The sequence below is a fragment of the Emys orbicularis genome, chromosome 7 (genome assembly GCF_028017835.1).
Source record: "Emys orbicularis isolate rEmyOrb1 chromosome 7, rEmyOrb1.hap1, whole genome shotgun sequence".
Taxonomy (NCBI): Eukaryota; Metazoa; Chordata; order Testudines; family Emydidae; genus Emys; species Emys orbicularis.
In genome coordinates, this window is record NC_088689.1 from 44319796 (window position 1) to 44345604 (window position 25809).

At 43.4% G+C, this 25809-nt stretch overlaps 1 protein-coding gene across 1 annotated transcript in view; it reads right to left on the minus strand.

Moving 5' to 3' along the window:
* The window catches only part of COL13A1 (collagen type XIII alpha 1 chain), a 159284-nt gene that overhangs the window by 23146 nt on the left and 110329 nt on the right, over positions 1 to 25809 (minus strand). The window contains exons 22-37 of the mRNA XM_065408179.1: positions 24375 to 24407; positions 22182 to 22244; positions 17557 to 17610; positions 15761 to 15847; positions 14987 to 15040; positions 11185 to 11229; positions 10712 to 10780; positions 9906 to 9929; positions 8708 to 8761; positions 8094 to 8138; positions 5957 to 6109; positions 5188 to 5286; positions 3422 to 3475; positions 3096 to 3137; positions 2291 to 2317; positions 21 to 101 (exon numbers count right to left, since the gene is read on the minus strand). Coding sequence (XP_065264251.1) covers positions 21 to 101; positions 2291 to 2317; positions 3096 to 3137; positions 3422 to 3475; positions 5188 to 5286; positions 5957 to 6109; positions 8094 to 8138; positions 8708 to 8761; positions 9906 to 9929; positions 10712 to 10780; positions 11185 to 11229; positions 14987 to 15040; positions 15761 to 15847; positions 17557 to 17610; positions 22182 to 22244; positions 24375 to 24407 — 984 coding nt within the window. The remainder of the gene's footprint in view (positions 1 to 20; positions 102 to 2290; positions 2318 to 3095; positions 3138 to 3421; positions 3476 to 5187; positions 5287 to 5956; positions 6110 to 8093; positions 8139 to 8707; positions 8762 to 9905; positions 9930 to 10711; positions 10781 to 11184; positions 11230 to 14986; positions 15041 to 15760; positions 15848 to 17556; positions 17611 to 22181; positions 22245 to 24374; positions 24408 to 25809) is intronic.

Genomic DNA, 25809 nt, shown 5'->3' on the forward strand with positions numbered 1-25809 from the left:
CTTGCTTCCTGGAGACTTACGGGCAATCCCAGTGGACCTCGGTCTCCTTTCTCACCCTGGACACCCTTCTCTCCTTTCATTCCATCAATCCCTGCTTCCCCCTGAAGGAAGAATGGATCAGAAAATAAACCCATCATGGCACCACTTCTAAAACAAACATTTCTCCATTCCAAAGGCATAGCTGCACCAAAGATAGTGTAGTAGAGGCCAAAGAAACCTTGGACAGTGTGGACCTGGTTTTCCTCTCATACTGGAGAACAACACTGTAGCTCAATTGACTTCAGTAGGGTTACTCCTGATTTACACCAGTGCAGGAAAGACAAGAATCAGGGCCAATGTCTCATTACAGAATTTATAGGGAACAGAGCTCATATATTACCCTCCCTCTGGTGTTCAGAAATTAGTGAGAAAGTAGATCTATGACAAGCAGGTGGAAGGTAAGTGTATATAATAGAACTGGTCAGAAATTTTCTGGCAGACATGTTTCATGGAAATGTGTTGCCTTTGATGAAGATTCATCTTGAAATTAAAATTGAACTAAAGTGATATTCTATGTTGAACTTTTTGGAATGGAACATTTTGGCTTTCTGCTTCTAAATGATTGATCTTTTTTAAATTTCATACTATAAAATATCAAATGAAAGAAGTTGTAATCAGAATGAAATGTTTCAATGTTGTAAAAAATTTTTTTGATCAACCAGAAACAATTTTTAATGTGAATTTTGGTTCACAGGAAATTTTGCAATTTTTTTGTTTTCATTCCATTCTGGACCGGAAGAAATTTCAAAATTGCAAAACTCTCATAGAAATGCAAATTCCAGTTCTTGCACAGCTCTAGTATGTATATATAACACATACTTGCCCCCTTTCCCTTAATCATGAGAAAGCATTTCTTTTTTGGTAAAAATTGATATCATTGCCCATTCTCCCAGAAATAGATCTATTCGGCTTAGTGTATGTACTTGGAAGAGACTTCCTACTTCTAACATGTGCTTCCAAAGGGTAGCCAATTCTCTTCCCGGTCACTACAAACTTGCCATAGGACTGAAGGTGCTATAAGGAATCAGGGAGCTTAAGGGGATGGAATATAAGACTCCATACCTAATTTTTTCTGGACTTGTTTCTTTTGGGACCAGGCCAATAGGTATCAGAGCAATTTGAGGAGGGTCATGTGTGGTCCTTCCTCCCTCACCTCTAACCAAAACTTCAGGAATTTCTTTGGTCTGGGTCTTTTTGGTATATACCCACACAAACTACCAGGCCTGGGTCTTTCAAAGGTTTTTCAGACAAGTGGTAGCAGTGGTTAGTGGTTTATTGAGCAACTGACATTTCTATATTTGTATGTGTACCCAACACTTGGGGAAAATAGGAATGAACATCTCTGGTTTTTACAGAATGTACCAATTCTGAAAGCCAATTGGTATGCAATGTGAGGACATCTGTCCCAAAAGTGCTGCATCCTGTAAAAGCGCCATTCCAATTGGCACCATGAATGTATTAGGACGGTAAGCTCAGGTAGCCAAACACCTAGGCCTGGTCCCCACTAAGCCCCCACTTCGGACTAAGGTACGCAAATTCAGCTACGTTAATAACGTAGCTGAATTTGAAGTACCTTAGTCCGAACTTACCGCGGGTCCAGACGCGGCAGGCAGGCTCCCCCGTCGATGCCGCGTACTCCTCTCGCCGAGCTGGAGTACCGGCGTCGACGGCGAGCACTTCCGGGATCGATCCGGGATCGATTTATTGCGTCTAAACCAGACGCGATAAATCGATCCCAGAACATCGATTGCCTGCCGCCGGACCCTCCGGTAAGTGTAGACGTACCCCTAGACTACTCAGGAGAAGTGGGTACTTCCATGTTTAGATCAACATCTTACAACCTTCACTGAGAAGTCATTTAAACCACCTAACTGGATCAAAGCTAAAATGTAGAGCTGGGCAGAACATTTTTGATAAAATGTTTTTTAGTTGAAATATGCTGTCTTGTCAAAGCCAAAATGTATTGCAGAGACATATTTAGTTTGGTGAAGTTTTCATCAGGAAGGTTTCTGCAGTCCAAGATTGTCTCTCAGGTCACAGAGAGAGACCTGAATTGAAAACTTGACCTTTTCAATCCTTAAACGGATGTTTCTGACACAATTCTATTTTGCAAAAATGTCTGAATGTTTTATCTTCATTCCAGTGCAGAACAAAAACAAATTTTTAAACCTCAAAATTTGTCGTGAAATGGAATTGTCATTCTCCAGCCAGCTCAAGTAAAATATCAATACTTAACAGCTTATAGCCTTACCTTCGGTCCTGGAAGGCCTTGAAGACCCTACAGTTGAGATAAGAAATGGCAATATTTTGTTACTATGATTTTAAATCCCAGTATCCTGGTTTCATGTGCAGTGTGATAACTTGCTTTTCTGACAAGGTGGATGAGGTAATATCTTTTATTGGACCAACTTCTGTTGGTGAGAGAGACAAGCTTTTGAGCTTACACAGAGCTGATTCAATAAAAGATATTACCTCACCCACCTTTTCTCTCTAATATCCTGGGACCAACATAGTTACAACAACACTGCATACAGCCTTTCTCTTCTGGCATACTGAGCTCATATATACTTAATGTGACATTGTCAACTACATGCATACATAGTGTTTTGGAAGGTATCATTTTTTACACTAGGATATACTTCATGTACTCTGGTTTGGTAATGAAGAGAGTCTATCCAAAAACAATCCGGCAGTGGTGCATGCCAGCTGCTAAGATTTTCCTGGTTCGTCACTCTGATTACATTTCTCTAGTGGTTCCCGGTTCACCTTTGCATCAAACACAAGCGCTTTCCTTTAACTTTAAGGCCCATCACAACATAGGGTACGGCTATCTAGCTAAATTAGTAACCTTCTGCTGTGTCAGTTCCTCTCTTTACGCTGCCGTTATTTCCAACCTTTACTGCCAACCTGTGAGCTTCGCCCTCAGATACCTCTGTCTCCCACACCACTTCTTATACACAAGAAAAGCTCCATCAAAAATCTATACAGCCATTACACTAGCTTCATTCAAATATTTCCTTAAGTCTCATCCCCCAAAGTAATCAATCAGAACTTACTGCAACACCTGGTGGGCCTTGGGGCCCGGGTGGCCCCGATACCTAAAACCAAGGTAAAAAAGTAATTGTCATAATAAATGCTTCTGTGAAAGTACAAGGCACAGTCTACAGAAAACTAGATATTTGGGAGCAGTGGATGGCTGGTTATTAAATCACATGGAAAATGGCGTTTGCCACTCCAAGAAGCTCATGAAGGCTATGAGGATGCTGTCGTGTCAGTGATAAGGTGGCTGGTGTGAGACCTGCAGAGTTTCAAGAAGCACTGGTGACAAGATTCAATTGTACATCTTCTGATAGTACAGAAAAAAGTGGAGAGAGACACTTACTGAGTCCCCTGGGTCTCCTTTTTCCCCATCCTCACCAGGTTCTCCTTTCTCTCCCTGTAAACACAACAATATAACTATGTAAACAGATTTCAGAGTGGTAGCCGTGTTAGTCTGTATCAGCAAAAAGAACAAGGTGTAATTGTGGCACCTTAGAGACTAACAAATGTATTTGAGCATAAGCTTTTGTGGGCTAAAGCCCACTTCATCAGATGCATGCAGTGGAAAATACAGTAGGAAGATATATATACACAGAGAACATGAAAAAATGGGTGTTGCCATACAACTCTAATGAGACTAATTGATTAAGGTGGGCTATTAGCAGCAGCAGAAAAAAAACTTTTGTAGTGATAATCAGGATGGCCCATTTCAAATAGTTGACAAGAAGGTGTGAGTAACAGTAGGGGGAAAATTAACATGGGGAAATAGCTTTTAGTTTACTCACACCCAGGGCAGGCTCTAGGATTTTTGCCGCCCAAAGCAAAAACAATTTTGGCCGCCCCCCCCGTTTTTTAATTACCTCACCCCCGGCCCCACCTCAACTCCGCCCCTTCCCCAAATCCCCAGCCCTGCCTCCTCCCCCCAGGCTCTCAAGCCTAGGAGGGAGGGAGGGGGAGAAGCGGCGCCCGCGCCGCGGCCACTCAGAGTCTCCCCCTCCCTCCCAGGCTCTCAAGCCTGGGAGGGAGGGGGAGCAGCGGCGCGCGAAACGGCCGTTTCGCGCGCCGTGGCCGCTCGGGATCTCCCCCTCCCTCCCAGGTTTGAGAGCCTGGGAGGGAGGGGGAGACTCTGAGTGGCTGCGGCGCGGGCGCCGCTTCTCCCCCTCCCTGCGCGAGCAGCAGCAGCAGCGGAGGTGAGCTAGGGCAGCCGGGGCACATTTTTAGGGGCGGCATTCTGGCGCCGGCCATGCCGCCCCTAAAAATGTGCCGCCCCAAGCACCAGCTTGTTTTGCTGGTGCCTAGAGCCGGCCCTGCTCACACCTTCTTGTCAACTGTTTGCAATGGGCCATCCTGATTATCACTACAAAAGTTTTTTTTCTCCTGCTGATGATAGCCCACCTTAATCAATTACACCAATTTTTTCATGTTCTCTATATGTATGTGTGTGTATGTATATGTATATATATACAATCTTCCTACTGTATTTTCCACTGCATGCATCTGATGAAGTGGGCTTTAGCCCACGAAAGCTTATGCTCAAATAAATTTGTTAGTCTCTATGGTGCCACAATTACTCCTTGTTCTTTTTATGTAAACAGAAGCACCAGTGAGAGTCTAGCTCCACCAACAGCCAGCTATGAAACAGCCACAAGTTTAGAAATAGCAATCCCTTCAAGGAGGAAAGAGAACTTAGCATTTATTTACAAACATGGTTCATCTGCATCCCTTTCTGCTCCCCTGAACACCTGTGCCAATATTATACAGCGTGTGAAGGTTCAGGTCCCTGAAAGTGGTGTCCCAGGATGGATTTTCAGTTTAGGGATTATTCCCTTAAATCCTAGAGTTGGGGTATGAAGAGTATAGCTAGGATCTACTATTATTTCACCAGTATGCAGCGTAAATTTTTCAAAAGTGCAAAGCAATTTAGGAGTAAAGTCCTATCGACTCTCATTTAGATTTAGGATTCTATATCCCTAAGTCACTTTTGAAAATGGATCTAAGGCTCCTAAATTATGTAAACCCTTTTGAACATGTTACCCTCAGAGTTTTGGTGCTTGCTCTGTCCTCTGCTTAACCCAACTTGAAAATTCATTCTTTCTTTTGCACTCTTACTGTCAATCCTGGAAGTCCAATTAGACCCGGTAATCCTGAAGGTCCTGGTATCCCTTGGTCACCTTGTTCTCCTTTCTCCCCAGTTGGGCCATCAAGACCCTATAGATCAAGAAAGACTTTTGTTTCTTGCAATAGTAAATCATGCAAATAAAAGATAGACATAACATTAAACTGAAATTTGAAAAGTTCCTTGAGCAGCATGGGTGATGTTAATGTTCTCCACTTCACTCCACTTGAAATCAGAGGGTTACTTGTGAGTGAAAACATGCACATGTTTAAATGTTTTGCTGCCTGGTTTTGCAGTTGTGAAGTGCTTCATTGCTCCATGTGAAGTCAGTGGGAATACCCACATGCTTAAAGTTATGCTCATGCTTAGGTTGTTCCTGGATTAGTGCCAAAATCTCATCCTAACAACTAATTCTTATGGGACTGAGAGCAATAGTCAATTATTAACAACCTTGTGGAAATACATAAGAGACACGGTGTCTTTTATTCTGTAAAGCGTGATTAATCCACTATTACTTTATTCAGAGAAACAATTAGGATGTGTCACTCAGAGAGCAGCCAGAGATTTCAACACTGAAAGACTGATGTGATTACTTCTACATGTACATGCACTGTACACTAAGGAGGGTCCCTGTTCCTAAAGTTCACTTTCAAGGCCCTCAACATCTGGGAGTGTTTGCACCCAGGCTTTTGGTTCATGTCCATCTCTGCCGTGACTGTTTGCAAACACAACTCACTGCTATGATGTGTGGTATTTACTCACCGGAGAGCCAGCTTCTCCTGCCTCCCCCTTTCCCCCCTTTGCTCCTGGGGTCCCGGTAAGTCCAGTCTCTCCCTTCACTCCTGGAGGTCCCTCCTTTCCTGGGGGCCCTTGGGGACCAGGAGGCCCCACCTCTCCTGATTTACCTCGTGGCCCCTAAAAAGATATTCACACGATTTAAAAATAATACTTCTACAGTTAGGGAAAGAAATCAAAGTATGGGGCTTAGTTCACTCGAGTCTCTGGGCCTGACTCTCATTCACAATGAAGCTCCTTTACACCGCTCAGGCAGTGTAATGGAGCCTTACAGTGAGTGTAAGCAAATGTAATTCACAGAGGACTATGGGGGCGGGAGGCTTAGTATAAATGAGATTTAGTCCCTCTCACTCTATTACAAGATACAGCATGGTGGTTTACATAGAGGTAGTGCTTAGCATATGAGTAGATGTCATTAGACAATATTCCCCTCTTGTCCATTGACAAGTAATGTGAAATTTGCAGTTTTCCTTTATCAACATTTTTGGGGTGAATGAACATTTTATGAAGTAGTGAATAAAAGTCCAAAATTATAAGCAGTATCTTCAAATCTGCTGATTTTATTTTAATATTGGGTATTGCATGGTCATCTTATAACCATCTGATGAATTTTGCTGTCACATTCCTGAATTTTTTTCTTTAAATTTTCGTTTTTGCAGAGTGAAAATAATTTTTGTTGTTGGTTTTTAGTGTAAACACTCAATCAATCATGGGAAAAACATTTGTGACATGTCATCAGTAAAAAATAAATGTATGTGTGTGAGTGAAGGGGCAGAATGCACCACCTTTACATAAGGCTCATTAGAAAAGTACTGAGGAGTCCAGTGGCACCTTAAAGACTAACAGATTTATTTGGGCATAAGCTTTCATGGGTAAAAACCTCACTTTTTCAGTTGCATCTGAAGAAGTGGGTTTTTTACCCACGGAAGCTTATGCCCAAATAAATCTGTTAGTCTTTAAGGTGCCACCGGACTCCTTGTTGTTTTTGTGGATACAGACTAACACGGCTACCTCCTGATACTAGAAAAGTACTGGAACTGCTGTGGTTTTGCTATTTGACACTTTTGCATGCAGTTCAGAGAAGTTGTTCGTGGAGATTCTATACCACAAAGCTCTGCTCTGTGCAATTTTTCTCCACAGATGCATGGAGGAGGATTTGGGTTAAGGGCAGAGCTCATGTATCAACAATTATCTGAGTGAAACTGAGAAAAAGGGAGACCGTATAGTTAGTGATTTAGGGCTCTATCCCGCTAGCTGCTGAGCACTTTGACCCCAGTCCAGCAAATCACTAAGGGGTCTGATCCAACGCCCTTTAAGGTCAATAGAAAGAATCCCATTAACATCAGTGGACATTGGACTGGGGCCTAATGCCCCAGTTCAGCATAGTTCTTAAGCATGTACTCAACTTTAAGTACCTGAGCAGTCTCATTGGTTTCAGTGGGGCTACTCATATGCTTAAAGAAGTTAAGCATGTGCTTAAGCACTTTGCTGAATCAGACTCTAGGGGACTACTCATGTGCTTAGCATCAAACAGATTGTTAAGTTCTTTGCTGGTTCAGGGTCAGAGTACGCAGCAGCTAGCTGGATTGAGCCTTAATGGGTCCGATTCTGCTTTCATGTAAACTAGTGTAAATCAGGAGTAACACCATTGTCCTTACATTGCTGTAAATTTGGTACAAATGAGAGATGAATTAGAGTGTATATCTTTCATGTATACAAAAAATGTGAAAAAGGATGCGGTTGAAAGATTCATGTATGCTTATTATTTAGAACTGGTCAAAATTTTCCAAAATCAATTTGCCATCCCCTTGTCCCCCCAAAAACATGGATACATTTTTTTGCAAAAATGTTTATGAAAAATGAATCCTGTCCTTGAGCAGCTACAGTGCTGTTCAAGAAAATTTCAGAATTTAACGGGTTGATGAAATCTTATGGTGAGATTCTGAATTTCAGTGGAAAAGAGAGAGAGATCGTTAGAAAAGTGTTCATGGAAAAAATATTCCCATTGTTGACTAGCTCCAGTTATTATCAGCCATTAAATTCCCAAATCCAGCAACAGAGAAGAGTCATAACTCTCATCTACACATGGCATCCCTCATCTTACCTTCTCGCCATCGTGTCCAGGAGGACCCGGTAAACCAATGTCACCCTAAAGTGCAAAATCATCATAGATCATTTTTTAAAATTGTTATTTTGCCTATTTTTACATGGGGCTTGGAAACTGGAAGATGGGGCTTGTGCTATGGAAACAGTCAACAGCAATGACTCTCTCTGGGAGAGCTAGTTACTCATTACCAATAACCACAAAAAGAAAGGCTGCAAATGCTTAAGAGGCAGGGCTCAAAACAATGTCAGAATTTTAAGGGTGATTAACTCCACTATAGTTGTTCATGCTGATTGGCAGTTCATGGCCTGGACTTCACTGTAACCATGCACTGAGATTAACTCTAATATGCAGTTGTTTGAAGGACAGTGGGAGTAAGAAAGCATTCTCCTTCCTTGAGCCAAGGCCATGCCTGGTCATTGTGGGAGGAATGCGAGATATGGAGAAGGCAAAGAAATGATAACAGAGCATGTGCAAAGTGAAAGGAGGAGAAGGATTGCAGAATGTCATGGGTGATGCAGGTGGACAAAGAGCATAATAGCATCAGTATTCCAGCCTTTGATTCTCATGCATTTCTAGTTATCTTTTCATGAATGACAAAGGGAAAGTGGTACCTTCTGTCCTGGTAGCCCTGGGGGCCCAGCTACTCCTGGAAGTCCAGGAGGTCCCTAAATAAGAAAAATACACAAATGACTTTTTTTTTTCAAAACCTCCTCATATTGGAGGGAAGGCAGAATTGTATTTTCTTTACATTTTTGCACTGGCAATCCTGAAATATATTAACTTGGAAAATGAATAACTAACAGTGGGCTACTGAATAACCAACAGTAGCAATTCAAAGTCAAATATGACCATAGATTTATTTCTCCGCTTGATGAACGAAAAATAATTACCATGAAAATGGCATTTTTGATTATCTGCTTCTGATAATGAAGTGAATTTAAATAATTATTTGCTATTGATAATAAATACATTCTGCTTGTAGAAATCTGGTATCCAAATAGAGAACACAGATAGCAGGAAAATTCTATATTTCTGAGTTCTCCAGTGTAGGTTAAATTTAATTAAGTGACAAAGTATCACAAATTTATCAATGGTAGAAATGATTTATTTACCTGTAATTTTCAAAAGTGCCTCAATTTTTCGGTACCCAGCTTAAGACATGCATGTTGTCATAAAGGTGGGCACTCAAAAATGGAAGCCCCAAAAATAAGAAGCCACTTTTGGAAACATTGGCTGATATGCAAGTTCCTAATGTGCACATCATCATAGTATCTGTTTGCTACATATTAAAGGTCACAGCTATGTGTGTCTGATAATGGACCTAGTTCTTCATCCCATGTTAAATTGCTCCCTCAAGTGGGATTAATATTGATGGCTATCTCCCAGGAGAAACAATGCTGGGCTATCATACATCCCTGGTATTAGGGAAGGACATGCTTAAGAGAGGAGACTTTCACTGGCTGTGAAAACAGCACTACTTAGGCCCATCCTGACCTGCACTGGGCTTTCCTTACTTTGATCCTCTCTGCTGTCTGAGCGCCTGAACAGCAGCATAACCTTTACAAAGCAGGTAAACAAATAGTACTAATAATATAAGAGCCTCAGGAGTATAACATAAGAAGTGTCCTTCTTTTAGCTGTCAATGCTGCTTTTTAGTGTCAGCACATAACTGTAAAGGTCAGACATTCTTGTGGCATGGAATTAAAAGTTTGTCAGTCTGTATCACTGCCTACTTTCCTCTAGCTGTTACTAAAATCCAGTTACTTCTTCAAAAAAACAAAATGCACAGCGAGAAGAGTAAGAACTCACCATCAGGGCCAAGGTTCGTATTTCCTAAAAATTAAAAGAAATAAATAAATACAAATAAAAGTCCCACTTGAAATTAAACTATTTCTGACCACAGTGTTTGTGGGTTTTTTTTTCTCTTTTAACACTATACTGGTTAAGACGGGCAGGGAGTATATTACAGGCATGAAAATAAAATAAGCAGAAAAGTAGCCCCAGCTCCCTTTGTAATAGTATTCCAGAAATGTACTCCTTCTGTGCTGGGAGCACTGGGGGGCTGCCAGGAAGGCTGGATGGTAGAAGTTGTGGGTAATCTTCCACTGGTAGGTGCATGACTAGTCTAGAGTGAAAGACGTTTCCCTGCATGGTTTATGGCCTTTTTCTAAACAATCTAATATGTATGTTCTGGGTTATTCTTATGAGGGAGTTCAGATGAACTCTGGGTCTGTCTTTATTAAGAATGTGTCCTGTGTCATTGTAAAGGACTTGCACTGTATAAGTAATAAGCATTATTCATTGCTATTAGTATGGAAGAAGAAGTATGTTGGGCTGGACTGACATGCTTAGTTTTATCCATCCAAAATGAAATGTGAGATCACCATTCTTAAATTTTCTGTCTTTCCAAGGGGACATTCTCTTCCCCTGGCCCCACCCTTCTTCCATCACCTAGGCTACTAAAAAGTGTAGTCCTGGGGATCTCTCTGTCACTACAAAGCAAAGGGAGAATGAACCAATCTGACTGAGAGAAAGCTTCACATGGAAAACAACCAAACAATCCACTCCAGAAGTCACTGAACATGGCTCCTGAGCCGTGTAGGCTAGTTTCTCACCTGTAGAGCTTCATTGATGTTACCATCATAATCCACCATTTCATCCTTTCCTGGCTCCCCTTTGGGACCCTATAAAATGAACCAGATCTCCAGTCAGGACTTGGTGTTCCCATGCAAAATTGAGTTGTCTGAATTCTTCTAAGTTAAAACCGTTCAAGGAGCGATTGATAAATACAGCGGTGGGGAAGTGCTTATGGTGGGAAGACTCCAGCATGTAGTACAAAGAGTGTTGCTAAACTGGTTGCTCTTAGGTTCTGTGGGTCAGATTAATCAGTATGCTCTAGCTGCTTTTCCCTACTATGGCAATACAAACGAGCTATAAACCCAGTTAATCATGATAAAGGAGTTTGGTAAGACACTAGCAAAACAGTCTGGATGCCATTTAAATGGGACAAGTAGTCTTCTGCTCTTTCTAAAATTTCTTATATTTTCAGGAATGAAGCCCCTTTATTAGTCAGTGAAGTAGCACCTACCCTTGGACCAACAGGCCCCTGTTCTCCGGGTGCTCCAGGTTCTCCCTGTAACAATACATTGCATTATCAAAGGTCTGGAGTTTTTTGCTGCAACTTTGAAATGATTTAGGGCTAGATTGTGCAATATACTGACCCTGTGTAAGGGGCAGTGCATAGCTGTGTCACCCCAGAATTACCCTGCAGAAGGATTTCTCTTTCCCTGCTCTCTCCTTGCCCCAGTGGGGGATAGTAATTTGCTACAGACCTGTACCAGTAGCAAATTACTGCCCCCACACCTCAGGCTGGCCCACTGTGCTGGCCAGCGCATTCAAGAATGACAGAGCTGAATCTCTGCTCCCTCTCCACCTCTTCCTACCCACTTGCTTGAGGAGAGAGTAGCAGGTGCTCAGCTGCCACTTGCCTCTGAGCCCCAGGTCCAGGGCAGGCACTCAGACACGTGGGGCTGGGGCACTCCTACTGCCACGTATGCCCCTGCGCAGGCCCCTAGCCTAGGCCCCAGTCTGCGTCTTAGTCTATTGACTTTGACATTCCCTCTTCCATTGCTGATGGAATGTACTGCACAGACTAAAATGATAGTTCTGTGATCAGGAGTGCGGCTCTGAGACGTGACTATGTTCAGTCACGAAAAAAGAAGAGCAAAACGGGAAATTGATTATGGTTACCAGTACTCAGGGCACGTCTTCACTACCCGCCGGATCAGCGGGTAGCAATCGATCTATTGGGGATCGACTTATCGCGTCTAGTGAAGACGTGATAAAATCAATCCCTGATCGCTCTGCCGTCGACTCCGGAAATCCACCGCGGCAAGAGGCAGAAGCGGAGTCGACGGCGGCGCGGCAGCGGTCGACTCGCCGCCATCCTCACAGCCAGGTAAGTCGACCTAAAATACGCAACTTCAGCTATGCTATTCACGTAGCTGAAGTTGCGTATCTTAGGTCGACACCCCCCCCCCCCCCCCGTAGTGTAGACCTAGCCTCAGAATGGTCACAGTACAGGGACCTTGGGTACAGCCTGTTGAGATGACAGGGGGAATGGTAAAACAAGAAGTCACAATCTAACGTTTGGGGGCACTTGAAATCAGAATGTGAAAAACACACCAGGAGAGGTGGTTCAAGCAGGTAGTACACATTAATGAAAGCAAAGACTAGAAATGCCTTTATTGTTCAATAACATTACCAGGGATATTTGTCGGCTTTTCCTGTCTAACATATCTCCCACCACCAAATAGCAATCCAAACTAGCAGTGTTTAAAATTCTCTGTATTGAGAAGTTTGATACTAGACAAAGCTGATTGTTTCAGGTCAGGGAGATGAACATGGAGTGGCCAGCTGGTATTTTGTTGGTGATGAATAACACTAAAGTCTTTGATCCTCCTACAAATTTCATTCTTTATCCTTAGACATCCTATCCCATTGGAGCCCTGATTTACAGCCAGAGTGATGCTCTGTGCTTCAGCTGCCTTAACAGGATTTTCATGGACAATTCCCATTGTGTATGTGGCCTTTTGTAATATTCTTTTAAGAGAAGCATTCTTCAATACTATGACGTAGACACTACATACAAGTGCCTTGTACATGATAAGCTGACATCTTGTTTGAACTTCAAATGAGACTGTAAAGCTCACATTTCAGGAGCGACCATTAAACACAGTCACAAGTGCTACATCATTATGTTAGGAGGTAAAGCAAACAAGGATCAACTGATTAATGAAGATACAGCTTTCCAATCGAAGAGACCCTTCTCGCCTCAGATACGTATAACCCCCATTTCTTTTTCTTATTTCAGGACGTTCAGCCAAAAACACTTATTGTTGTAATTACCGCTGCTTTTTCTACTTGCAGTGTACAACCTGGAGTGACTTTAAAGAAGTAGTTACTATTTCAGCATACTAGAGGGATCTGGAAAAACATATTTTTGAGCTAAGTTTATGCCCTACTATCACCATTCCACAACACTGTCTAGCATATTCTTTATTCAGCACATTCCCCCAGAAGCTGCTTGTTTGAAAAGATTGTTCAAAGGACTAGGTCAGCCAAGGGAGACCCTATAAGCCTTAAAATGTTGTACATCTTCTCCTATTTTCCTAACCCTTTAGTCCCAGTTCTTGATACACCTCTTTTGAAAGAAGCACTTCCGCTGTGCTGCAGTGGTACTGAACAACATGTTCAAATGGATTTCAGGAAGCACCCTGCCCTCCTGCTAGTCCCATCAAGGTCCCCCCTGCTCTAACCCACTAGACCCCTCCCCTTTCCTCCCAGATCCCAGGAGCCCTGCCTTTCAGCCCTCCTTGTCTCACTAGCATAGTGGCCAACATTTTCAAACTACTTTCAGGGAGCATCCTGCCCCTCCACTCCCCTAGTCCCACCAAATACCCCCACTGCATCCTTCCACCCCCCCTCCACATCCCCCAAGCCTCACTGCCCCTGCTCCAGCCCCACCAACACCCCCACTGCCACGCTCTTGCTCCCCCACTCATACCTTCATTCAGTCTCCCTGTCCCCCCACCCAGGGCCTTGTACTCTGGAGCATACACAGTGAGGCAAACAGAATTACAGGACCCTGCCCTGGCCAGGCTATAATGAGCTCAGCCGTAGGCGGCCTTTGGGAAGACAGGCCCACAGTTACACCTGGGGAAGTGGAGACAAGACATTCACTCTTGTCAGGGTGTTTGCAGCAGAACAGAACCATGCAGCCCCTCCCCCCCCCCCCCCCCCCCCCCCCCGCTGTGCCCAGTCCTGGGTCTGGAAGGGGTGTTATCCCTCCTCTTGCACCCAAAGGCCTGGGGAGAATGGGGCATGATCCCCTCCCCCCCACCGCCTAAACTACAACCCCCCTGCTGTGCTGAGTCCCAGGTTGAGTGGGAATGTTCCCCTCTCTGAGCCCCTCATTCACCCCCTCTCTGCTGCAGCCAAGGCCTGGGGAAAATGGGGCATGAACCGCTCCTTGATATATTGTCCAGCCACCACTTTGCACTGCTTCAGCTCTGCATCACCATCACACCAAATCTACCTCCCTGCCCTGCCATTGGCTGCCAAACCCAGCCAATCCCGCCCCTCTTGCACTCCCAGTGCCAGAAGCAGAGCAGAAGTCAGCCTTATTACCCAGAATCTTGTGCATCAGGTGCTCATGTGCCTCAGCCTCTCTTGTTGACTCAGGGAGAGAAAGACTGATGTGTGTGTGTGGCTAACGCACAAGATTCTGGGCAATGTAGTTTTATGGGGGCGATAATGTTATTCAGTCGGGAGTTTTGGGTTCAAATGGGAGTCTCCCTGACATATTGGGAGAGTCAGTCAGTCTGGCTACAACCCTTTCTTTTCCCAGAGCCTTCTCCTTTCTAGCTCCACACTTCCTATCCTGGGTTTGTTTCCTTCCCTCCATCCCACCAATCCACAGCTATGGATGACCAGCATGACGTCATAGCTCCTGTATTACATAACTGCAGTTGCTAGATGTGGGCTGGTTGGCCAATCCTCAGAGTCTCCCTGCCTGCTTGGGCATTCCCACTGCAGCTTGTTTGCCTTCTTCCTGCAAATACGGTTGCACCTCAGACCCAGGCTTGTGTGGGCCTGTTGATTAATACTGCTCTGATTGCTTTGGATGTGCAGATCCTGCAGAAAATGTTGTGTGTATGGAGAAAGTTATTGTTTCTTTTAATGACTGGCTGTGGCCATCAGGTATAGTTTAAGGGATGTTTTTTGTATTGTGAAACAATTTTCCTATTGCTGCACTGTAACTGAGCTCCCTGGCCTGGAATCCTCTGCTAAGCCATAATTCCCTATTGTGCTTTCCTCCTCCTCTGTACCTTTTCCCCCTGAGGTCCTGCAATGCCAGTCTGGCCAATGTCACCAGCTTCCCCCTAGGAAAAAAGAGAAAAGCAACAGATTCATATAAATGAGCAGAAAGGAGCGATTCTAGCAATTGCTGTGCTGGGATCAGCGGTTAGACCTGACAGCACTTCAGACAGGAAGCATTCCACTAGCTCAGGTAGACCTGTCATACCCAGATTTCTTTTAGGAGTTTCAGAGCACTGGGGTGACTTCCCATTTCTACACTACCCATGGGCTAAGGGGCTACAAAGTGAATGGGTGGTATGAACTGGGACCAATGGGTCATCTCTTAACTGCACTGTGAATGGAACTAGTCCTAAGTGTCCTAAACATCCTCTGCTATCAGGTATGGTTTGAGGGCTGCTAGTTCTCTAGGCAGGAATACAGCAGGAGAGGAGGTTCCGAGTCCTGATCACAATGTTCACCCTGTCCCAGCTGCCATCTATGGCACCAGATGCTGGCAGTGATTCTGAGGGACTGTTTGCTTACAGACCCTATTGGGAAATCATTTGAACACAGGTAGTTTTTTTTCCCCAGGAAATGCAGTTCATAAATTTTCTGACCTTCAGCATTTAAAATAACAAACTAAAGAACTCTGCAGGAGCTGGCTAGCTTATGAAATCTCCACAGTGCATAATTACAGCCAGGTGCAGACAAATGCAAACTTCAACCCCTTCCTAAATACCCTGAGCTAGGTACATTCTCATGCAAAAAGGAAACACAGACTTCATTGGAGGAAAGAGACGCACCTTTGGTCCTGGAGGCCCAGGTAGTCCCGGGTGTCCGGGTTCCCCTTTACCTCCCCCGAGTGCATTGCCAGCATCTCCCTTCTCTCCCTGGTTCAAGGAGGAATAATCCACTGTCAGTTAAATCAATTTCTCATTCTGTAACTTCACCAGCCAGGTTGTGGTTTTGGGATCGGGGGAAGCAGGACAAGGTTGATACTGAAGAACCTGGCTGCATTTTACTTAGTTGTTTACTGGTGAATTTTAAAGCTGAGAACTGGAGACTGATAAAACTGGCTAGAGAGGGGTTCTCCCCATGCCGCTGCATCTGGAGTTGTAGCCCCTCCTGTTACTGGACTTCTGTGCCCGTACACAGTTCTGCCAATGCCAATGCAGTTCATGCCTGACTCCCCACGTGAGGAGACATACTCACACTGGCTCTCATCGATATAGAATGTAGCCATGGAAGCACGAGCAGCGGGAGGAGCTAAGCTCCCTGAGTACCCACCTACTGTCTGATGGGCACACACCCAGGGAGGCTAGCCCCTCCCACCACTTGTGGTGCCATGGCTACACTATGTGAGCTCGTGAAATCGGACCCCCAGCTCCAAGTGTAGACACACCCTCAGTCAGCAGCGTGTTGGCAACATTGAAACAAGGGGCTCCCTCAAAAATTCTCCACCTCAGTCAGTGACACATGTGACATGGCTTGAAAAACACCCCCAATCCTCCCACCATCATGCACAAAATCCATTCATTCCATACTCTTCCTCCGGCCCCAATCCATCAGTCCTTTCAGCCCCACCCCTTTTGACCTGCTGGCACCTCTCCATCAACTCATCTGACAGCTTTGGAGACTGAAATCCTTTCTGTAGTCACAAAACAGATACAGCATTGGCAGTACTAGCACAGGCTTCCCCACATTGCTCTGCCACTGTGTCTCAGTCCTTTTCTATAATGGCCATTCTAATAGTGCAATAGGTCGGCCCATTCAGTCCATTGGCTCTCTGCTGAAGAGTTAGTGCCAGTTGTAATTGCATTTGCGGGCGTGTGTGTGACATGCACTGGGAGCTGTACAGAAACCACCCTCTTGTTTTATATACAGCATCAAACAGCCATTGGATGGTAAGGAGCATTTTAGTCGTCACTGATCTGGACACGATTTGTGAGCCAGTATCCTAAAGATAAAAGGATTTGTATTCTCCTGTCAATCCCCTAAACCACTCATTCCTCCTATTCTGTAGACCAAATTTATCACTGTCACAGGCAGCTGTGTCTCCAGTGCCATCAATGGAGTTGCACCCAGTTAGACCAGCAATATGTTTGACCCCAAATGTTTTATTTCTGGTTGGATCCCAGTGTTTTGTTTGGGTTGAAATAAATCAAATTTTCACGCTAGGTAGCTGGGCATTTTTTTAAAAAAGCTACATAACAAAATGAAAATAAGGCTATTAATCTAAATCAAATGGGATCCAGCTGCTCTTGGGACTGGTCTTGAAACTGCCAGCTTGCAGGGATTGAAGAGGGGGGTACCATAAAGGTAGGGTGAGAAATGTGCTGTGTTCTTCCTGTCGACATGGAACTGGCCATGGAATCATGTTCATATTATCTGCAGAGCCTGCCCCTCTCTCATCTCTAGGATAGAGTACAGGTGATAGTATTCAGTGTATTTTTGTGTGTGTGCATATATATGTGTAAGCGTGTATGCAAGCACATGTGCATACAGTTTAGGTAGTTGTGTACACGTGAGTGCAAGCTTCTTTGTTAGGGGAAGGAAAATGGGATGAAAAGTGTGGCAAAAGTCAGAGAACATTACAAACCTTCTGTCCTAGGAATCCAGGAAGTCCGGGATCACCAGCTCTTCCCTTCTCCCCCTGTTGGTAAAAGACAGAAATGGTCAGGGGGTGGCTTTAAGGGCTTCCATTACTTGTGGGATCAGTGAAAGTGCTACTGAATCCATAGAGCTCATCTGATACCTTCAAGTCAGCGGCACTGCTATGGGTACCCGCATGGCCCCGCAGTATGCCAACATTTTTATGGCTGACTTAGAACAACGCTTCCTTAGCTCTCGTCCCCTAACGCCCCTACTCTACTTGCGCTACATTGATGACATCTTCATCATCTGGACCCATGGAAAAGAAGCCCTTGAGGAATTCCACCATGATTTCAATAATTTCCATCCCACCATCAACCTCAGCCTAGATCAATCCACACAAGCGGTCCATTTCCTGGACACTACTGTGCTAATAAGCGATGGTCACATAAATACCACCCTGTACCGGAAACCTACTGACCGCTACACTTACCTACATGCCTCCAGCTTCCATCCAGGACACACCACACGATCCATTGTCTACAGCCAAGCTCTAAGATATAACCGCATTTGCTCCAATCCCTCAGATAGAGACAAGCACCTACAAGATCTCTATCAAGCATTCTTAAAACTACAATACCCACCTGCTGAAGTGAAAAAACAGATTGACAGAGCCAGACGAGTACCCAGAAGTCACCTCCTACAAGACAGGGCCAACAAAGAAAATAACAGAACACCACTAGCTGTCACCTTCAGCCCCCAACTAAAACCTCTCCAGCGCATCATCAGAGATCTACAACCTATCCTGAAAGATGATCCTTTACTCTCACAGATCTTGGGAGACAGACCTGTCCTCGCTTACAGACAACCCCCCAACCTAAAGCAAATACTCACCAGCAACCACACATCACTGAACAAAAACACTGACCCAGGAACCTATCCTTGTAACAAAGCCCGATGCCAACTCTGTCCACATATCTATTCAAGTGACACCATCATAGGGCCTAATCACATCAGCCATACCATCGGTGGCTCGTTCACCTGCACATCTACCAATGTGATATATGCCATCATGTGCCAGCAATGCCCCTCTGCCATGTACATTGGCCAAACCGGACAGTCTCTACGCAAAAGAATTAATGGACACAAATCTGACATCAGGAATCATAATACTCAAAAACCAGTGGGAGAACACTTTAACCTGTCTGGCCATTCTTTGACAGACCTGCGGGTGGCTATCTTAAAACAGAAAAACTTCAAAAACAGACTCCAACGAGAGACTGCTGAGCTGGAATTGATATGCAAACTAGACACAATCAACTCAGGGCTAAATAGGGATTGGGAATGGCTGAGCCATTACAAACATTGAATCTATCTCCCCTTGTAAGTATTTTCACACTTGCTTCTTATCAAACTGTCTGTACTGAGCCATCTTGATTATCACTTCAAAAGTTTTTTTTCTCTTACTTAATTGGCCTCTCAGAGTTGGTAAGACAACTCCCACCTGTTCATGCTCTCTGTATGTGTGTGTATATATATCTCCTCAATATATGGTTCACTCTATATGCATCCGAAGAAGTGGGTTGTAGCCCACGAAAGCTTATGCTCTAATAAATTTGTTAGTCTCTAAGGTGCCACAAGTACTCCTGTTATTTTTGCGGATACAGACTAACACGGCTGCTACTCTGAAACCTGATACAATACAGCAAACATTCCTAAAACTCTTCTTTTCCCTCTGGGACACCCTTTTAAGAGGCAGCCAAGGTTTTCTCCCTGCCTTCAGTACCTGCTCAACTGTGTCATCATTTTCTCTTATCTCTGACATCTTTTCACCTTATGTTTTAGAAAGCCAGTACGTGCTACTGTCTGTTCCTTTCTATGAAACTTTTAGCATTTAAAGGCCACTGTACAATGGTCCCCTACTAAGTTAAAGGTCATTTTGAACTTTAAAACCTGCACTTTGATTATGTATTTTCCTCCTTGTTCTAACAGCCAAAACTCAACATACTCATTGCAGATGGGCAGTGCTTGATGTTGTTAATTCACACATGCTCCTTCTGTAGAACACATGGGTTGTTGCTAGTCCCTTTCATGCAGCAAATGAATGTTTGAAAGTGAATGCAAGATACAAATGGTCGCATGGAATCAAGTAAGAGAGACATTTTCACACAAGATGCTATTGGGGTAACTCCGTGGCTGGTGTCAATTGTCAGAGGGAAAATTACAAGGTCAGAAGAGGACTAGATAGGCCATCCTTGTCGTGACCCCTAAGCTGTCAAGACCCCAGCAAGAGGAGTAGTCTGACTGAACTGAGTTGTGAGAGGTATAATCAGATTCTGGATAAATTCCTCACTGAAATGAGTAAAGGACAGACACAGACCACCCCATGGCTGTTTTTGTGAAGTGACTTTGTTTAGCTTGCAGTCATCTCTTTTGTGTGCCTGAAGCCACCGGTACAAGGCACATCTCTTTGAATTTTTGTGCCACAATTGGCTCACTTACTGCCTTTTAAGTTCTGATTAAGATCTTGTAATAATCTGTCCACAGGATGCAAACTGTAAACCAAACCCTTATCTCCAGCATTTCCGTACGTGATGAGCTGCTTGTACAACAGGCGCTATTTAAACAGCTGACAGGGTTTTGGTTGCTGTAGTTTACAATCATTTTAGTCTCTAAGAGAATGTCTCTAGTACAATAACACTTACCACTAGAGAAAAGGTATTTTCTTTCCAATTGTTAGTTCACCAAAGTTAGTAATTTGTATAGATGATGATGATGACTATGATTTTTTTACTATGGTTTTTACTATGATTAGTCCCCATTTCCCTAACCTTTTTCCCCAATAGCATTGGATAATACTTGGTTTTAGATTTATTTAAACTCTTTAATTTGTCAAAGAGTAACTCACACACGAACAGTTACTTGACTGTATTTCTCAATAGCATACAGGTACATGGAATCTCTTTTAAGGTGGGTTAACTCAGAAGTTTGGTCTATAGACCCTTTTAAAGTATTTATACAGGACCTTAGCCTACAAGCATGGCTCTATTACAACAACAAAATCAAAAGAAAAATTAGAGATAAGGAATTTATTTTTCCTTGCATGCATGGCTGATATATTTTAATCTTATAGAAAGACAAGTATATGAATTTCAGCAGAGTTCAAGGACTGACATCTAACATGCAAGGTGCCTGCAAAAGTATTCTGAGAAGGGGCATGCACTATATGGCTCTACAGGAATTAATTAAACGAAAACTATCCTTGTTCTAGCCAACTCTGCATCCCACCTAAGACAGCACAGTTACCCATTTTACAAGACTCTCTGACCTCCAGCTTAGTATAAGTGCTCTGTAGCCTTTCATCCTTGTTAGAACATGTACCTTGCAACCACAAGCTAATGATTTTCTCCTTGGAAAAGCGAGAAGGGCCCAATGTGCTGGATTTTGTTTCCTAAGGAAAAGTTTGAATTATTGGCCATCTCTAGGATGTCAGAATATTATGATTTCCAGCCATGTCACTGTTCATATTAATCCACTGAGTCAAAGTGGAACACCCCAGTAAAAGGAAGCTGCTCTTATGGATGCAGACACACTATACCGTGTGGTGAAAAAGAACCTAAAGAGCAGACAACAGAAGTCAATAATTTAAAAAAACTGAATGCTCATTAGAAACAGCCATGGGTAACACCCCAATTCAAAGAGGAATGAACATACTCTCAGTCCCTTCCTATTTAAGGGACACATTTTCAATAAGGTGATATCCTTTTCATGGGCATGATTTGCACCTGCAAAATTTGTACTCCTAATTCAGTCGTGAGTGCAAATGGGGTACTTCCACTAATACTTACCAGACTGCAATCACAAAGCAGGTGTTTAGAAGTGCAGATGCTCTGATTTCTACCTGCAATTCATTTGGCATCTGTACAACAGAAGGTGGGCCTTGGCCCATCTGGATATATTCATTACCCACAAAATCAGGCAGTTGGTCTTGTTAAATAATTGCATTTGTTTGGGTAGCAAGGGGCTTTTATGCCTCTTTGGCAGAAGGAATACTAATTGGATGTAAGGATTTTATTTCCTTTTCAGGATAATCAAAATAACACTCTCTCCTGAATAATCCAGTGCCCCAGACTCCTCTGACTCCAGCACTCTGCTCCTGTTATGTGTTCAGCATATCTGCTTTTCATTGTACTCCAAGAATCAGAATCAGCATTCATGTGCTGTAGTGAGAGGAGGACCCAGACAGAGGAACTTACAGAGAACATTCTGAGGTGCATACATGTTCATTAAGACATCCTTCCTGATTCTGGGTATTCAGATTCCTCATCATTTATTATTGCTGTAATCAAAAGGTACAAAATCTTTCTCAAGAGAATGTTAATGCTCAGTACTTCATTCCCTTCCCAGAATGCACTCATTCTCCCTTTGGGTTGGTCTTTCTATTTTTTGCAAGGAGGAACATACAAAGCACACTTCATCAATGAGATGAGAGCATCGGCAATGGGGTAAGAGCATTCCACCACAAGCATGGAACTATAGTGCAAAACAGTCCCACTTTAGCCTTGGCTATAGGGGAGGAGCAGGCCAGTACAGCAGTGCTAAGAAATCACATCCAAACACACATTGTCCTACCCTCTGTCCCCTTTTCCCTGGCAAACCTGGGGGGCCCATCATCCCTGCAACTCCAGGTTCTCCCTTGTTGGTAAGAAAAGAGACAGAGAATACATCTGTTATATGGCTGGTGGTCTCCACACTCTACAATATAACACTACAAACCTAGTCAAAGCTAAAACAAGAGGAGCCATTTGCTCAGTTGTCTGAATTTGCTGCCAAGTGAAAGAAATGCAGGGGTATTTTTGTACCATTTTTACTATTTTACACATATTGATAGGAAGGGGCATGAAACATCGGACCAATTTATACAGCATCTGCCAAAAGTGCAGGAGTGCGTCCCCAGCAGTTCCCTCTGCAGCACAAGCATGTCCCTGGAAGGAGGCACAAGTGCTGGTGGGGAGAGGCAGCCAAGGGGAACAGGGAGAGAATATACTCTCCAGGAATAGCAGGTTGCCACATAGCCTAAGGGCCAAAGAAGAAAAGAAAGAGAATAGCAGGGGAATATCCCCCCCCAGACACTGAGTGACTAGGGAGGGAAGGGGACAGAAGATAGTCTAATTACAATATGGAAATCTCTCTCAGACATGTCTCTCTTCTGTTAGGGAGAAATGCAACTCTGCTTTTCTGAAGCAGAGATGGCATTTTACAGAGGACACCAGGAAACTCCTTATAATTATAAGCTCCTGTAAACAAAATCCAGGAAATGCAGATTTCCAATGATTATTCCTTTAAGAGCAATATTTTTCTCGTGGATTTCCTGGCTTGCCCTGCATGGGGAAAAGATGGAAAAATACACAGTGAGAAAGAAAGAGAAGAGAGGGGGCAGCCAACCCACTTCTAGATTCAAAAAAAGAGAAGGGTCATTTAAGAAGGCATCAAGCCAAAGCTGTGCTTTAGTTTGATTTCAATTTGAATTTAGATTTGTGGAAATAAGGGTATAAGGTCAAATTTAAAGGCATACTACAGACTTGGTTTTTCTTTTCTCTTGGTTATTCTTGTACATGGATATTGTTGTTTTTATCCTAATTTTGAAGACATATGGTACAGCCCATAGGCTGAAAATGCCATTAATAAAAGGGAGGTAAGTGACCATTTTGAGTTGTTTCCTAAGAAATGGGTTCCCAGACCTGCCTGTTTAAAGGGTATGCCCCGGGGTCCTAGCAAGAAGTGTGGAATAGTCCCACCAGGTCTCTCACAATTTCAGAAAGCTTCTAGTGGTGAGTCACGTTGTTCCTGAGCTGCAACTTGTACAGCTGTCGCTGGCTCTAGGGGATTCTGCGGCTACTGTTATTACTAATTATTTGTATTACGGTAGCATCCAGAGGCACTAATCACAATTGGTGCCCTGTTGTGCTAGGCCTTGGACAATCATGGAATCTTGGTGGTGACACAGTTATACAAGCCAAGGGCAGTGGGAGAGAGAGCCTTCACCAGCAGTCGAGGACAGTGCTTGTTGCTTCCAAGGTTTTTCATAGGCTGCTGAAGTTAGGCCCATGGATAGAGCATTCCATTGTTCCTTGGTATCGGTCAATGGGTTTTGGAACTCATCTGGGCTGTTTCAAGCCGGCTAATCTGGCTGTACCTATCTTTCTAGGTTTTTATAAGGTTGCCTGTCACCGTGAAATCTGAGCACTGAGCATATACTAATGCAGAAATCTATCTGGTTCCAATGCAGTGGAGAAACAGAGATATTGGTTGAAAAGGTGGGATATAATAATAATAATAATTTTGTTTATTAGGAAATAAACGGAAGCTATGGAAATAGGGAGGTTCAAGTACGGTTAAGAATGGGGTTTGAGAGGAGCTGAAACCAAGAGAGGATCATTGTCTCACAGAAAGTGAACTGAGGGACTAAGAGAACCGAAATCTTCTTACAGTCTCAGGGTTGGAACAAGTATAGTTTAGCTGACCAGGGAAGGGATCAGTCATTCTCCCACTGGAGTTAGCATTTAGCTATAACATAGACAGGCCCTAGCCTCTCCCTGATAAAAGGGATAGCCATTTTCTATATCTGTTTTAGCTTGAGCTTTCCCCTTTCCGAATTGGCAGGAGAATGAATGTATGTCTCCATTTTCTTTTAATCCATGGCTTTCCTACCATGAACTAATGGCCATCAGTCTAAGGCTGGAGGTTTCATCTCCTCTCATGGCCCTTGTCCTCTTTCTTATCCATGACCTGTCCTAAGAGGCTGCATTTTCATGTAAAACTGACCTTCATCCCTGCAGCAGCCATTCCAGGAGCCCCCTAGCAGAGAGAGAGGAAAGATGAGAACACTTGGTTTGAAATGAAGTAAATATAAATATATATTCTCTAAAACAAAATCAGCCAAGTAGGAACTTTAAATAACCTATGTCTTTCCTTTTCCAAAGCTCAGAAGAGACATTGTAACACAGTAGCTACCACACACATCCATCCTGGTTCCCCAAGCTGGGAGCATCATTAAAATTACCTTCCCTATAGTAGTGCCTATGCTATCCAGAATAGCAAGGAGGCTGTGCCACCAAAGAAAGACATCACAGGCTCAACTCGCACAGAGGAAACAATGTATCCCTTCCCCCAGATTTAGGTGTGCTAATCTAGTGAAGTTGAACCCATGACCCCATAGGAGTAGTGTTGAGAAACTGATGAAGGAGACAATGTGAGGACCAAATACCTAGTTAAATGTTTGAATCCAGACCCTTATTAAAAAACAGTCCCCGAAAAAAATGTCCAATGACAACAGAAAGAGAAAATGTTCTTGGTCTTGTTAACCAGCATCATTCTGTTTTACCACAGAAGACATAAACTCGAGTATCAGATTTACAGAGGAAATCTGTGAAGCCAGCTATCACCGGCAAAAAGACTCTCAAGCACTCAGATTCTTGTGACATTCTGCATGGCAGAGCAAAACACCACCAACAAATTATGGACTCTAATCCCACCCCGGAAACTGAGATGGTTGTTTATTGGACCCTTGGGGCAGGTGCTCCTGTGGGTATGATTATATTTCCCTCAGTGACAATGGTGCAAAAGCGAAACTTTGGCATCACTCCCTTGCTCAGACTAGATATTTTTGTATTCTAAGTGTTAGTGCTAGTTAGATCCTTGTGAAAATGTTCAGTTATGAAAGCAAACATGAGGAGTAATGACAATCTAGGAAAGGAGGTGGGGGAGAATGAGATGAAGCAGGGTTAGAAAGTAGCTAACAGGAGGGTTTGGGGAACTTAACGTAGCAGATGAGAGGCAAAAAGAAGGAAGAGAATGAGTTCATAACTGGGAAGAGCTTGGAAAAATTCAAACAAGGAGAAGTGTGAAGCAGGGGAAGGGCAGGATCATACCTCTCAACTTTCTGAAACAGAAATCAGGGACAAAGCTAAAAAACACAAGGACAGAAGATGGAAATCAGGGATTCTATGTAATAAAAGGGGGAAAAGCATTCAGAAATGTATCAGAGGTGAGTAGTTTTTAGTAAATATGGGCCCGAGTCATGAAAGGGATCATGTACAGATCATGTTTTGGGGGTTAGATTTTACTGAATTGATGCGATTCCTATTCCTTATTTTTCTACTTTAAAATTGTAATGAATAAGTCTAGTGATCTTTTCCAATATTAATTTCAAACCTGTAACACATACACACACTGGCTCTGATTCACCACTGCATTCTCC